We start from the raw sequence: 15,881 nt of genomic DNA on the forward strand, positions 1-15,881 counted from the left end.
CACACCACCCCTCGTTCTCCTCAACGGCTGTGTGCACAGCACGCTGTTAACAGACACACCAAAGGATGGGTCAGCTTTTCACGTGTGCAGATCAAAATGCTGCTTCCCCACAAAACGGTTTCTCCAGCCTGATCCCCAGGCCACCAGCATCTGAGGCACCTACGTGTTGTTTGTGAACACAGGGGTCCAGGGTGCCTGGGTGGCACCCTCAGTCTGACTTCGGCTCAGGTCATGATCTCGTGGTTCGTGGGTTCGAGTCTCGCATCAGGCTGTGTGCGGACAGTGCAGAGCCTGTTTTGGATTCTGTGTGTCTCTCTCTCTCCACTTCCCCACTTACGCTCTAAAATAAAATAAACGTTAAAAAAAAAAAAAAAAATGAGTGTACAGGTCTGCGTCCCACCCGGAACCTGCGAATCCAGCCCTGGCCGGAACCTGAGCTCTAACAAGCACCCAAGGGGCCCACCCGAGTCTGCGGGTCTCTGTGCTGCCGTGGACGCACCCACCCTTCACCACAAGAAAGGTCACACTGTCCAAGCTGCAAAACCGAGCACACCTTTATTTCACACCCACTGCAACCCAGCCAAGGCAGAGGAGAACCCTGTGCCACAGTCCCGATTCAAGATCCTCCTTTGCCCATTTGGTAGCTGGCTGGAAACCCGGCACATTTAAATGAAAATCACATAAAAGGACCCTAGAGAAACTGACCCATCTTCCCCAAACAACAGACTTCCTCGTTTGTAAAATCAGCAGGTGCCGATGGAAGCACAATACAAACTTGACCATGGTGTCTGTTCGCACGGAAGACTATACTTAAATGCTTTCAGGTCTAAAAACCCAACTGTGAACGTCCAAGAGCCCGATTTTAATTTGACTGTTACCAGCCACCAAGAACTCGAAGAGGAAAGCGAGGGCACTGTGGAAACTACTCTTCCTGGAAATTCAGCCCCACAACCCGGGTGACAAGGGTCCAGGACACAGGAGAGACAGCAGTGCTGATCCGAGGGCCCCTCTGACGTGGAGAAATGCACCTGCTGAGTCTCTCCTGAGTCCATCCCACGGCTTCACGGTAACTTGGTCCTCCGGTCTCAAGCGACTATTCGGTTGTAATCTTTACAGTTCCAAGAATCGATCTTGGCTGAACCCAAGGGTAACATAATACCCATTTGTACTGCACCCATGATGTCCACAATACAGATGTTCTTGCGGTACGAAGGCCATTCTGTCGGTTGCATATGTATATACACAGATGGATGTTGGCTCCTATGGGAGACAAAGCTTTTCTCCTCTTTGGCAAGAGAACATCCACCCGGCGCCACTGCTCTGGCTAGCCCTTTCTCCTATGTTCCCTCATGTGCGCAGCAATGGAACCAGCTATTTCTGCATTCTTCTTGTTCTGGCCAAAATAATCTAGAAACTGGCCATCTGGTCCAATCAAGTACATTATTATTGTATGATCCACCTGCAGAGAAAAAGGTGGGGGAGGGAAAGGACAAAAAGATTACCAAAATAAGTCGCTTCTTTTTCTGATTAAATGCTGCAGATGAGAACTTCACATTAATGATTAAATAACCTCTGTAACATGTATCGTTTACAGAATGCGTCTAAGCCTATTTTCATAAATTCACGGTGACAAATATCTAAAATTGTTTGCATTCCAGCACTCTCCACAGACTACTGCCTTAGACATCAGCTAGAATTTGGGATTCTTCTGGTTCTGTCCATAACACACACATGCACTTGATCTCGGAGAATCGACTTCCAAGAAATGGCTGCTGCTTTTGGAAGAAACGGGTACCTCATTGGTCCCAAATGCTGCCTACCACACTGTATCAGAAGAACCCAGAAAAGTCACCACTACTGTAAGTGTATGATTTATACATTCTGGAGTGCTATTTAGTCCTGATATTAGTGACTCACATGGAAACGTGGAAATAAGGGTTTTTCTCCCCCAGGAAGCTGGCATATACTCTGCCGAATGATCCTATCTGAGGCAGATCACCTGGGCCGTCCTCAGGAGACATACATGCTACCCCTCCGAGGAGTCGTCTTACAGTTATCTATTTTCCGAGCAAAGTTCTGAAAACATTCCTACCTCTAACCTAAGCTTGGATCAGTCATACAGTTTTTATTTATATGCCTGCACTTAATCCAACTTTAAATGAGCAGAAGGCTTGGCGCTTAAGGAGTCCTTGGAATTTATTGCAGGCTTGATTGCTATTTGGCAAGACAAAAAGAAAGACCGAAATGTGATCACACATACCGAACCGGAGACACCCCCAAATACACCCGCCACACATTATAGGTCTGTGAGGTTATTGCTTTTTTATATACACACATTTGTAAACACAGAGCAAATGGAAAGAGCCACTTGCCTGCGCACAGAAGGAAAGAATGTGCCCAAGAGCTCAAACAGCTGGTGATTTCACGTGTCCTGGAATAATTCGCTGAAGGAGCAGGACGGGGGATCAGCGTTTCTCCGCATATCTGATACCGACTCAGAACTGGGTCTCCAGCTCACGCTTTACGCCTTCCTCTGTATCTATAGCTTCCGTTTTTCTGTTTCTTTTTGTACTCGATTCTCTCACTCCCTTAAAAAACTAAAATTCCAGGGGACTTATGTTATGAGTGTTCTTACTGGAAATTACTTTCTAGTACAGAACGAAAATACCGTTCTACCCGTATCTGTCAAACTTGTCAGTGGCCGTGTCTCAACGTCCAGCTGGCTTGTGGGCAGAGCGAGAGCTGTCGTATGTGTCTAACCCACAAGTTTAGAGTTCTAGTAGGTCCCAGGACAGATACAGGAAGCCAACGTTCGCCGACAAGCTCTGTCACATGCCACCTTCGTCCCGAGCCAGGCATCCCACTCCTCTAGAAATAATCCAACAGGCTGGAGAGGAAGTTATAGAACAGTAAGAGCCAGACCGAAGCTGAGAACCCAGGCCTGCCCGATTTCACAGTCCGCTTCTCCTGCCACCTTGCTGCACGATCTCTGCCAGCGTTCTGCGGAGCAGTGTGTATGCTTCACAGACACGTGCATTTTTATGTTTTGCAAAGTAAATATACGCGCATAAAAATCGAAAAGAATATACGGTAAACTTCTACAGGGGAAGCCTGCCACTCCTTCCAGACTTCCAGGAGTCCCTCCCGTTCTCCTCCAAGGGGACCACTGCCACCAGATCCTTCTGGATTCTTCAAGAGAAAACTGTCCACATCTGTTAGCGAGTGTACATACCTGCCTACTTCTTTCTATACAGAAGCAACAACGTCCCGTAGACGCTTTCTCATTTAACAAGGTGTTGGACACCGTTCTCCGCCAGTAAGTACAGGGTAGCTTTTAAAAAATGGTTGCCTGGTTCTTCCCTATGAACAACACTGTAGGGTACAGGTGTAGAAAAATCCCTCAAAGTAGAATCTCTGAAGTAAACAGTATTCCACTTTAAACGCTGACAGATACTGACAGTTTTGGCTTCCGAAGAGGGTCTCTCAGTTAAATTCCTATCATCTATGCACAGAAATGCCCATGGTTCCAAATTTCCTCCCAACAGCATATTCCCTTTTTCCCCAAATTAGATTTCGATGATACATTTCCAACTTTTGACCTTTGCTGATCTAACAGGTACAAAATAGCATTGCATTATACAATTCACATTCTTTCATTAGGAGTGGAACTGCACATCTTTTCTTGGGTTTGAAAGCCAGTTATGTTGTTTTTCAAAAATACTTCCTACTTAATACTTACATATGAATGTAATATTATATATATATAATGTATGTATATATATATCAATAATATATACATATAGTTTCCAGTGGACCCTAAATGGTTGGCACACCCATTTCTTTAATTTTTTTTTTTTTAACATTTATTTATTTTTGAGAGACAGGGCATGGGCAGGGGAGGGGCAGAGAGAGAGAAGGAGACACAGAATCCGAAGCAGGCTCCGGGCTCCGGGCTCTGAGCACACAGCCTGACGCAGGGCTCGAACTTATGAACTGTGAGATCATGACCTGAGCCGAAGTCGGATGATTAACTGACTGAACCCCCCCAGGCGTCCCTGGCACATCCAATTCACATGTACTATCAGTCTGAAGATTCCACGGGCACTCAAAAGCCAGAAGCTTCCCCTTTGCTACTGCTGCTTGAGATTAAGAAAGCCTGATTCCCTCACTCCCTGCGGGTCCTTAAATCTTGACTGAAGTTTCCCACACCATTTTGCGGACGAAAATCTGTGACCTCAAAGGACAGAAGTCATACCAATGAAAAACCTAACAAGCTGGAGAGTGCCTCCCCCTACTGGTTGATTTAGCAAAGAACTCATTGGTTCTTTTTCATTATTATTAACTCCAGCGAAGCTAACATACAGTTCCATTAGCTTCAAAGGCACAATTCACTGGTTCTGATCAAAAGGTCAAATTCTTATGGCAGTAAACCAGTATTTCTCAAAATCGGGTCTAGGATGTATTCCAGAAGGTCCAAGAAGTCTCCATAAGACTTAGATATCTGCATTTTAATTTTTAAACTTAAAAAAGTAATACTCATATTCTGGATTATCTGCGTGACTATCTTATAACTGAATACAAATCTCCGTGGCCAAATACGTGTCTATGTCTATGATCTCGCACACACCTGCTGTCACTCCTGGTTACAGGGCAGACAGCATGAAAATGATGTGTTCTTGCTGGGTCCCAGACCAAACAGTCAAGGTAGACGACACCAACATTTCAAAGTATTTTAAAGAACACACGAAGGGCAGCTGATTGTATAGCTGGGCATGTTTTGGAGACAGGCTCCTATAATTAATCACTCCACCCGACCAATGTTACAGAGAAACCAGAGCATGACAGCTGAGGGGGAAGAACTGAACTAATACTAAACGGCAAGGCCAACTATTAATGGACAGGAAAAAGTGTCCCGTTTGAGAAGAAAACCGGGTGGGTGGGGTGGTGCTGATGCCCTTTGTTGGTGCTTCACTGTGAAAGCCCAGGTAAGAAGAGGGACCGGGTGATGTGGACACCTAGGGCTCCGGGGGCAGTGCTGGAGGATGTATGAGCTGTGCAGGAATGACCGCATTTCTGGTCACCATCATCAGAAAGCAAATAGTAAACACGTAATTGTGCATATAATTCATATTTGAATTGAATATAATTGAAGTATATAATTCATATAAAAATAAACCTGATGGAAAGTCTATCTTCTTATAGCTTTCAGTCTTTTCTCTTGATTTTCAGAACTCTTGCTCATTCCAAAAACGCAGTTCTCCATGGCCTAACACTGCTCCTTATACCTTTTGCCTGGGGACACAGAGAACCTAGACAATGGGTTTTTATTATTTTATTATTATTATTTTTTTGGAGAGGGAGAGAGTACGAGTTGGAGACAGGGGCAGAGAGAATCTTAAGCAGGCTCCACGCTCAGCGCGGAGCCTGACGCCGGGCTCGATCCCACAACCCCGGGATCATGACCCGAGCCGAAATCAAGAGTCAGACGCTCAACCAAATGAGCCACCCAGGGCTCCTATATATATATTTTTTAATGTTTATTTATTTTTGAGAGAGAGACAGAGCATGAGTGGGGGAGGAGCAGAGAGAGAGAGGGAGACACAGAATCTGAAGCAGGCTCCAGGTTCTGAGCTGTCAGCACAGAGCCCGACGTGGGGCTTGAACCCACGAACTGTGAGATCGTGACCTGAGCCGAAGTCGGATGCTTAACCGACTGAGCCACCCAGGTGCCCCAGGGCTCCTATATTTTTAAATTTAAATAAAGCTTTGTCCCCAAATGATGGGTTCTCTTTATTTCCAACATGGTATCCAAGTACCATGTTCTACTGAATCTAAAATACCACTCATCATATCTTTTCCCATAATTTTCTGGGCCACTGAAAAGGAAAATGGGCAATTCAATTACAAGGACACTGAATATATATTAAATCAGCATCCTTAAAAAAATTATACTTCTATTATCCTTTCAAATATCCCTAATTCCTGAGGAATTTGTGATGATCTCAGCTTTTCTCTCATTTCTGCAGCCCACTGTCAGACTGGCACAAACGTGCGGTCTGAGCACCGGCCTGTGGGCGGCACTCAAGTGTCTACTTACGATGTAGTCCTCGTCCTCGTCCCTGGGGCCAGGACTGTAATACACCCTGTACGCTCTGGCCACTTGGTCGATCTCTTCTTTGGTGCCAGTCAAGCCAACCAGTTTGGGAGAAAATTCTAAATTAAAAAAAAAAAAAAGAAACACAGTGAAAAATAAGAAGCGAGTGAAAGCACCCCCCATCCCCTGCCTTCAGAGTCTCTGCTGCTGCTTTCTCTCCGTGTGTCCTGGTCCCCCCCTCGTGACTCACAGGAACAGACACGCACACAGAACAAACGCAAACTCTCCCTTGTAATGAAGAAGTCACGTTCACCAAGACAGGCCACATTCTGGGCCATCAAACACACCCTAACACATTTAAAAGGACAGAAACCATATGTGTGCTCTCAGATCACAGTGGAGTTGAACTCAAAGTCTGTAACAGAAAGATCGCTGGAAAATCCCAGGACACACAGGGACGAAACATACTTCTGAATAACACACGGGTCAAAGAAGAAATCTCAAGAGATATTTAAAAGTATTTTGAACTAAGTGAAAATGAAGACACAACTTATAGAAATGTGTGGGATGCAGCCAATGCAGTCCTTCGAGGGATATTTGTGGCACTGAATTTATACAGTGGAGAGGACCTAAAATCAGCAATCTAAACATCCCCCTAGGAAGCTAGGAAAAGAAGAGCAAATTAAATCCAAAGTGAGAAGAAAAGAAGTGGAGCAGAAATCAATGAAACTGAAAAGAGGAAAAAAATCACTGAAACCCAAAGCTGGTTCTTTATCATATGGAAGTGAAATCCTTTCAAAGTCCTCTTGTAATGATCTGGAGGGAATATGTTCTAATCATTTAAATCACATTTCTTATTAATTTAGTTGTTTTTAAATACTCAGATACGGTTCTGAGACATGCTCAAGCTTAAAGATACTACCACGAATTAAGCATTACAGTGTTTTGTTGTATCCTGAAAAAGAGGTTTGCTTTTTGCTTCACAATTCACTCGACTCTGGTCCAGGGCTGTGTCTCATCTTCCAGCAAATAACCTCCCGGCATGTATTTACTGTTTGGTTTTTGGGATTTATGGAAGTGAGCTGGTGAAGTCACCAAACCACCACGGGGATGGAAGTACAACACTGAGCAGCAGTGCCTTCTTCCAAAGGCAGAGAGGAAAAAAGCCTGTTTTCATTTTTCGGACTAATCCAACCTAAATTGAAAATCTGTTCAGCTACTGAAAAAGCACAATGGCTTGTTTTTCTTTTCCACTCTGAGTAAACAGAAAGGTAAATGAAGTCTGAATTAGTTGTATATCCAAAACTTTTAAAAAATATTGCTGAAATTGCAATAATTTTCTAAATATGAACTTAAATATGTAAAAAAAAATTATTAAGTTTCTTTATTAATTTTGAGAGCAAGTGAGTGAGCACACAAGCGGGGGAGAGGGGCAGAGAGAAGGAGAGACAGAATCCCAAGCAGGCTCTGCACCATCAGTGCAGAGCCGGATGTGGGGCCCAAACTCATGCACTGTGGGATCATGACCTGAGCCGAGATTAAGAGTCGGACGCTTAACCCACTGCACCACCCAAGTGCCCCAAACTTAAATATTTTCAAATCCGCCCACCCCATCCAGTGCAACTGGTCAAGATGACCACTCTGCATGTATGTGCTGGTGGAGAATATTACCGTAAGGGTTTTGCATTTCAGTTACAGGAACTCAGATGCCTACTTATCGGGAGATATTTAGGATTTGGTTAATTTATGGTTAAAAAGAAAATAGCCACCAATGTAACACACACTTCCATCAGAGATCATTTATCACCCCATGAGTTATACCTGCTTTTTACTGCTTTTGGAATAAACTATGCCATTGTTCTAATTTCTGCCTAACCTGCAAACAGTGAACACAAATTCACCTTGAATATCTAATAAAAGCTCTAAAATTTTAAGAAAACATAAGCCTTTGTAACCTTGGGCTGGACAAAGATTTCTTACACATGAAACTAAAAGAAGGGTCTCTAATTGTCTCTAAACCAATAAAGTGCTCTTCAAACCACACTAAGTGTGGGGAGCACGGGCAGGAGCCAGAGCTCTCATGCACGGCTGCTGGGAATGTGAAAACGTACAACCACTTTGGAATACTATCAGTTTCTTAAAAAGATGAACACACAGCCACCACATGGTCCAGCAGTCAGGCGTTTACCAGGGAAATGAAAAGTACGTGTCTGTACAGAGGCTTGTACATGAATGGTCTTGGCAGCTGTCTCTCTCTGTAAATAGCTCCAAACTGAAAGTGACTCCAATGTCCATCATTGGAATATTACTCAGAAGATAAAAAAGAGTCAACTGATAACATGCTAAATCATGGACGGGTCTCAAAATAATTATGTGGAAAGAAGCCACTAAAAACAAAAGAGTACACTAAATAATTCTGTGGACACAGACTTCTAGGAAATGGAAACTAATCTATGTTGACAGACAGCAGATCTGGGGATGGGACGGGGGCAAGGGCACAAGGGGTGACAGGTATATTCATTTTTTGGTGGTGGTGATGGTGTCACAAGTCCAGACATGACAAAAGAGAACTGTGCACTTTGAATATGTACATGTTATCATACGTCAATTGTATCTCAATAAATACGTTAAATGACAAGATACAGCAGGTCCTTCACAAAACACACTTTTAAAAAAACCTCAAAGCTTTAGATGATACACAGTGCAAGGGGTCATATAACAAAATTAAATGTAGAAGTACTCATGAGCTCCTCTGGCCTAAATCAATTTCACCACAATGAGACTTAAAATTCCAATTCCTGACTTTTGAGTGCCCATGTTCCTGTCACTCCTATAACAACAAAACAGATTCTTATTCCCGTCATGTTTTCAGCTGAAGAAACTTGGATCCTAAGAGATTATGCAACTTGCCCAAGTTCCTAAGAACGTAGGCGTTCATCCTTAATTCTACCGGCACTTGGTCTTGAGAATTGCTTTCTCTTAGGTTTTAACCTGCATGTGATGTTTCAACTGAGATTCTTCTATGAAAAGTTATAAATGTGCTTCTCATACTAAATGTTCTGGATTTATAAAGTATACGGTAGGAGTTCACACTGTGCTCACATCTCATAATGTCGTTAATCTTGGGGCACCTGGGTGGCTCAGTCAGTTAAGCGTCCAACTTGGCTCAGGTCATGATCTCACAGTTCGTGAGTTTGAGCCCCGTGTCGGGCCCTGTGCTGACAGCTTGGAGCCTGCTTCGGATTCTCTGTCTCCCTCTCTCTGCCTCTCCCCTGCTCGCTCACTCTCTAAAAATAAGCAAACTTAAAAAAAAAAAAATAATAATAATGTCATTAATCTCCCAATGTCCATACTCCCAGGATGTACACCTGTCCTATTACAGAGAGAATGAGGTACAGAGGCAGAAGGAGAAGCAATGTGTTCTGCCTCTCAACTCAAGATTCTGTTAACTTAGTTGATATCTGAGGCCAAGTCTGGTCCTTCCTGTGACAAAATACAGAGAGCTGTGCATCAGGAATTGAGAAACTTGTTTCTTATTTGCTTATTCACGGTCACAACTGAGCCTCACCTTTTTTATTCACCTGTAAACCTGACGACGACACCATTTGTCCTCCTGTGTCCACGAGGCACGTAAGGTCGAATGAATCCATCTTTCAAGAACTCTAAGAGCTACACAAATGTAAAGCATTATTAATAGGACCTACCTTTCACATACTTGGCGATGGCTTCTTTGGTGTCCCTCTCTGGGTCGATAGTGATGAAAAGCGGAGTTAAATTTGGCAGAGTTGGAATTCCATCTGAAAGAATATTCCCACTGGTCAGTACTCACGCTCCGGGGGAAAAGATGAACGCTGGCAGTTACAGCAGAGAGAGCGGGAAGTGCTACAGCGAGGGTTAGGGAAACACAGGGACACCTAAGCGTGGAGGAGAGGATGGGGAAGGGATGGGATGGCCTGCGAGCAGGTCCCCAGAGTATCTGCGGTGGGATCAGATAAGAATCCTACTGAACACCTTCACCGGTGCACACGCATTACCGGGGTCCTGTCACGTGGGCATCTCGTGTTCTGATCCAACGCGATGTTTGCGGTTTTCCCCCCACCACACCTCAAGGGCAAGGTGAACTATTAGTGAGGACTGAATCCCCGGAAACAATCCAGTTTAAGGATGGAGGCCTGCCTCCTGTCTGGGACTAACCAGTGCGGCTGACGGCACATCACAGACCACACCGCCGTCTTGCTAGTCCGTCACGGGGACGACGACAGTGTCAGTGACGGATGTCTACAATCAAGGGACATTAAGCAGCGCTAAAGGGGAACAGACCTCACTCACATTTTTAAGCAATTTAACATTTGGCATCAGAACAAGCTCCCTCTGGTAGAGAATATGGTCGTGGGAATCAAAGCAGCAAATGAGCCTGATGCTGAAATTTTATATTCTCAGAAAGCAAATAATTACAACACCTTGCCCAACGGAAATCCGAGGACGTGCAACTACGGAAAAGTAGTTTTTACAGTTAGCGGTGGCTTACCTATCTCATCCACGACTTGAATCATTTTTTCTAGTTCTTCTGGACAGATATCAGGGCAATGAGTGAAACCAAAATAAATCAGGACCCACTGACCCAGGTAGTCTTGGTCAGTGACGGGCTCTCCAGTATGAGTCGTGAGGGAAAACGGTCCCCCGAGGAGAGGCTTTCCCAAGCTCCGCTGCCGCTCCTTCTCTAGCTCTTAAAGAGATACAAACACTCACGTTAAACAAGTCAATCTAACCACAGGTACTGAAATGCCTGATGTACGGTCAGTACTGTACTAATGACTGTGGGGGCACAAAATGTGCTAAACAGTCTGTTTTCTAGAAACTTAAAAAATATTTCAAGAAAAACAATCCTATGACAATGCAACAAAACCAAATTGAATGGAATGGTATGTAGAGAGGACTCTAAGAAAGTGGTAAAGGTATTTCTTCCTCTTTTGGAATAGTTCAGTCCTGTCATCAGGTGTGGCCGTGGTGGGGGAGGGGCCACAGGGGCCCAGAGCGGACTGTCTGAGCCCAAGTGGGGCAGGGGGGTGGCCTGGCACCAGGAGTCTTAACCCGAGTGTCCCAAGGGCATCTGAATGGGGTGGGGACAGCAGTGATGGGACCTCAGTTCCATACAGGGGATTAGTAACAAGTAAGTAAATTAAAGATAAGCGTTATACATGGCAAGAGGTAGAAAGATGGGGAGAAAAAACCCAAATGCAGTCTGTAGTACTGTGCAGAAACTGGAGGTGCCAGGGTCAACTTGTGGCTGCAAGATGCATTCACACAGAAGCAAACGTAGATGTAACCACATCTGTCCACTGAGAGGACCCTGCAGTGGACACAACCCAGCAGCAACGGGCCCTGGGTTCTAAGTATCATCCTCCACTAAAAGCGAACAGGGCTTTCTGGAGACATGGCGGGTGTCAGGGCCATGGCAGAGAAGTACAAGACGAGCCTGGAACATCCTGTCACGTCAGACCGAAGGAAGAACTCAAAGAACACTGGAGACGTGTCCCAAGGAACAAGAGCTGCTCAGACTGCCAGGGACCAACAGGGGACAGTGGAGCATCAAAATGAAGAGAATATGGATTACGATTCATTAAATACGTAGGAGAGCACGAGTCCACACGGATATAAATAAACGGAGAGTTTGATGCGGACTGGGATGAACATTTAAGTGTGTAAATGCACACCACGAAATATATACTAATTACATTTTCGGGACAGAAGCCTGACAGACACACCCTCAACCTGAGCACTATCAGTAACGGGACCAAAGGAGGCCCTGTGCCACCAGACTAGACGCAACGAGAACGGAGCACGAGTTCTGTGACATTCCTGCTGAAGGAACGTGACCCGAATCTGATCACGAGGAAACCAGACAAACCCAAACTAAGGGACATTACTGGCCTGTAATCGTCACAGTTTTCAAGGTCATCCAAGTCTCGTAAAGATGGAGAAACTGCTACAGACTGAAGGAGCCTAAAGAGACAAGTAGGTACAAGGCCTGGTTCTGAGCTGAACTCCTGCTACCAAGAAGGCCAAGTTGCAAAACTTGAATGAGGCCTGAAGACTGGATGGTAGTGAACATGTCAATGTTCATTTTCCGATTTTGGTGGCTGTATCATGATTAAATTGGAGAACGTACCTGCCCGTCTGTAAAAAAGTACACAGTGGAGTAGAGATGATGATGCATGTCAGCAGACACTCTCAAATGGTTTAGAAATACTTGAATTTTTTAAAGTTTATTTATTTATTGAGAGAAAGAGAGAGCAGGGGAGAGGCACAAAGAGAGAAAGGGAGAGAGAGAGACACAGGGAGAGAGAGAGAGGGAGGGAGGGAGGGAGGGAGGGAGGGAGGGAGAGAGAGAGAGAGAGAGAAAGAGAAACCCAAGCAGGCTCCACACTGTCAGCGCACAGCCCAACACGGGGCTCGAACTCGCAAACCGTGAGATCACGACCTGAGCCGAAACCCAGACACTTAACCGACTGAGCCACCTATGTGCCTCTGGAGATACTTTAAATATCGTTTCACAATAGGGTTTTTAATAAAACAAATATTATCGCAGGTGAAATTCCAAACTAAAGTCAAAAGCTTGCTTATTCTAGAATGGTCTCTGCCACTACTTTTCCTGGCTTGTTTTGTTTCTTTATGAAACTAAAGGAGCTTAATTTCTTACTAGAATATGAAAATCCCATCAATAAAATACTGGTTGTTACACAAAACAAACAGGTCTGTATATCAATATGGGCCTTCTACTGCTAAGATTCTAGAAGCCTATGAATTCTCCCAGATCTAAACATATCCTTTGTATCAAGGCTTCAAAACAGACTCTGAAGAACCAGAACAGATTTAAGTGATATTTTATCTTTTTATTATTTTTTTCACGTTTATTTATTTTTGAGACAGAGAGAGACAGAGCATGAACGGGGGAGGGTCTGAGAGAGAGAGGGAGACACAGAATCTGAAACAGGCTCCAGGCTCTGAGCTGTCAGCACAGAGCCCGACGCGGGGCTCGAACTCACAGACCACAAGATCATGACCCGAGCCGAAGTCGGATGTTCAATGGACTGAGCCACCCGCGCGCCCCATGTGATATTTTAAAGTTTGACTAGAAACTTTTAAACCAAATCTTAAAAGCCTGGAGTAGTGACTAAAATATAAAGTTCTCGTAGCCAATTTCTGGACATTTCAAGTGCTAAGCCAGAGCAGTTCCTGGCACTCCCTGACCAGATTCTCCCTATTTCCCTCCATCATCCAAGGTCAGCCTGTGGCCCTTCCCTCTGCTGATACTTGGTGGTCTGTAGGAGGGGCTGGCCCTTCAGAGGCTGGGGAGAACCTCTTCTAGTGAAATCCTTCTGTGTCTGCTTCCCTGTCACGAGCACCTCGATGGCTGGAATGCATCTAAGTCATCCTTGGGAACCCTCTGGGCGTCATACCACCCACGCTCCCATCTGTTCACAATTAAGTCTTCATATTGTTACACAGTGGCATCTGAATACAGATAAAAACACAATGAGAAACCAGGTGAATTCCAAATCCAGTTTGGAATTCAGTGAACAGTACTGAACCAATCTTAATTTCTTAGTTTTGATAAATGACCCATGGTTATATAATTTGTTAACAATAGGGAAAGCTAGGTGAAAGGTACATAGTAACTCTCTTGTGTCATCTTTATAACCATTCTGTTCATCTAAGATTATTTCAAGATAGGAGTGCCTGGGTGGCTCAGTTGGTTAAGCATCTGACTTCAGCTCAGGTCATGATCTCGAAGTCTGTGAGCTCGAGCTCTGCGTTGGGCTCTGTGCTGACAGCTCGGAGCCTGGGGCCTGCTTCGGATTCTGCGTCTCCCTCTCTCTCTGCCCCTCCCCTGCTCACACACTCTCTCTCAAAAATAAAAAAACACTAAAAACTTTTATTGCAAGATAAAAAGTTTAAGAACAAAATAAAAGATGCTTAAAAAAAAAAAAAGAAAGGTTTTATTCAGAGCTGAGCAGAGAATATCTACTTACTCTCTGTCTTTTCTTTCTTGAAGTACTTCATTCCAGCCAATAAGGCTCCACCAATAGCAAATGTGAATGCTAAAGACTTCCAGGAAACAGGCTACTGGGGCAGAGATTTTACAAACAAAAATACTAGTCAGATGCAAACATGCAATCGTCCTACATTTATTACTATGGTAGTTTTTAACATACATAAACACACATCTTGATCTTCTTCAACATGTAGAATGTTTCGTGTTGCTCTGGGATAAGAAAATACTGGGGCGCCTGGGTGGCTCAGTCAGTTAAGTGTCTGACTTTGGCTCAGGTCACGATCTCACCGTTTGTGAGTTCGAGCCAGCCCCGCATCGGGCTCTGTGCTGACAGCTCGGGGCCTGGAGTCTGCTTCGGATTCTGTGTCTCCCTCTCTCTCTCTCTCTGCTCCTCCCCCATGCAAGCTCTGTCTCTCAAAAATGAATAAATGTTAAAAAAAAATAAACTGAAAAAAAAAAATACTTGACAGTATCTGTGGATGCAATTCCATCTGGGCTCCCAACACAATTACAGAGGCATTCCTTTTCAAGAAGAAATTCCCTAAGTCCATTTCCTTTCATGTGAAAGAGGACCTGAAGCTCAAGTACCAGGACTGTTAACACGTGTGACCTTGACCATAGTGGCTGATTTCAAATCCAGTTAACTATGTGTTTGTGCTGATATGGAAAATATAAATAAACCAAATAACAATTTGGGAGGTCACTCTAACTCTGGCTTCCAGAAGTAACAAAGTCAAAGTAGAAGAGATCTAAAAATGGAGCTTCTTGCAAATTGCATGAAGTTAATTCTTTGTACTCTTTTTCAGGTCCCAAGGTAAGTAAGATGTTCACTACCTTGGTCTAATTCATTACCCTTCTCCCCCCAGCTTCTAAAACCCACTTCTCTTAACCATCACTAGTGCGGAGCGGCTCTCAGGTTTTTCCAGATCAGAACTAGAACCTGAGCGAAATCAAAGAGGGCATACCCAGCACGCAACTACGACCCACATTTTGCTCAATTTCAACGTACACATCGAACATCTAAAGGGGCGTTCAAGTGACAGGAATTAACATGCTTGGATTCCTCACTCCTGGTCAGTTCAAGGTTGAGACCTTCAAGAACACCCGAACTCATTTTGGGGGCAGGGGGCACAAAAGCGCACTACAATCCAAACCCGAGAATCTAACCGCGGGGAGGCGTCGGTTCTCTCTTCCGCGCTGGGACCTCCCGCAAACCGAGGGGGTCGCGGGATGAGAGTCCGGGATGAGAGTCTGTGACCGCGTAAGGCTGAGCCGAGGACCCTTCCAGGCCCGGCCGAGTGGTTTCCGAGATTGCGACCAAGTGGGATGGGGAGGTCGCGGGCCGGCGTGGAGACGCGACGGACAGAGGGAGGGCTCCGGCTGTGCACTCACCCCGGGCTTGGAGGGCCGCGTGGGGTCTCTGCGGCCCTTCGGCTCGGGACCCGACGACCCCGGTGGAGGTGGCGTCGCCGTGCAGAGGGGCCGGTCTCCCCGGCAGCTGCGTGCGAGCTCCGAGGTCCGTCGCGCCTCCTCTCGCAGCGCGCAGAGCTGCCTCATCCAGGCTCCGGCGGTCCCGTCCGCCGGGGCCCAGACCCCGAGTCCGTGGGGCAGGAGACGCCAAAGTCGGCTCCCCGGAAGCCGCATAGCGGACCCCGGTATCCGTAAGAAGCCCGCCATGGACCTAGGAGACCGCGCCTCCTCTAGCCCGCCCCCCAACTTCCGGCGCCGGCT

The 15,881-nt window shown here is 45.4% G+C and overlaps 1 protein-coding gene across 2 annotated transcripts; it reads right to left on the bottom strand.

The window, feature by feature from the left end:
- Nucleotides 1–536: 536 nt before the first annotated feature.
- On the bottom strand, nucleotides 537–15,880 carry LOC131497596 (protein SCO1 homolog, mitochondrial). Of its 2 annotated transcripts, none has more exons than XM_058703982.1 (6): nucleotides 15,543–15,880; nucleotides 14,128–14,218; nucleotides 10,716–10,820; nucleotides 9,799–9,891; nucleotides 6,098–6,213; nucleotides 537–1,459 (listed from the first exon to the last, which is right to left on the bottom strand). In XM_058703982.1, the coding sequence occupies exons 1-6, from the start codon at nucleotides 15,825–15,827 to the stop codon at nucleotides 1,325–1,327; spliced, it is 825 nt and encodes a 274-aa protein (XP_058559965.1). In that variant the 5' UTR covers nucleotides 15,828–15,880; the 3' UTR covers nucleotides 537–1,324. The 2 variants fall into 2 exon arrangements, with proteins under 2 accessions (XP_058559965.1, XP_058559964.1); XM_058703981.1 differs by having other exon boundaries at nucleotides 10,623–10,820; nucleotides 15,543–15,879.
- Between the last annotated feature and the right edge of the window lies 1 nt (nucleotide 15,881).

This window comes from Neofelis nebulosa, chromosome 16, assembly GCF_028018385.1.
Source record: "Neofelis nebulosa isolate mNeoNeb1 chromosome 16, mNeoNeb1.pri, whole genome shotgun sequence".
Lineage (NCBI taxonomy): Eukaryota > Metazoa > Chordata > Mammalia > Carnivora > Felidae > Neofelis > Neofelis nebulosa.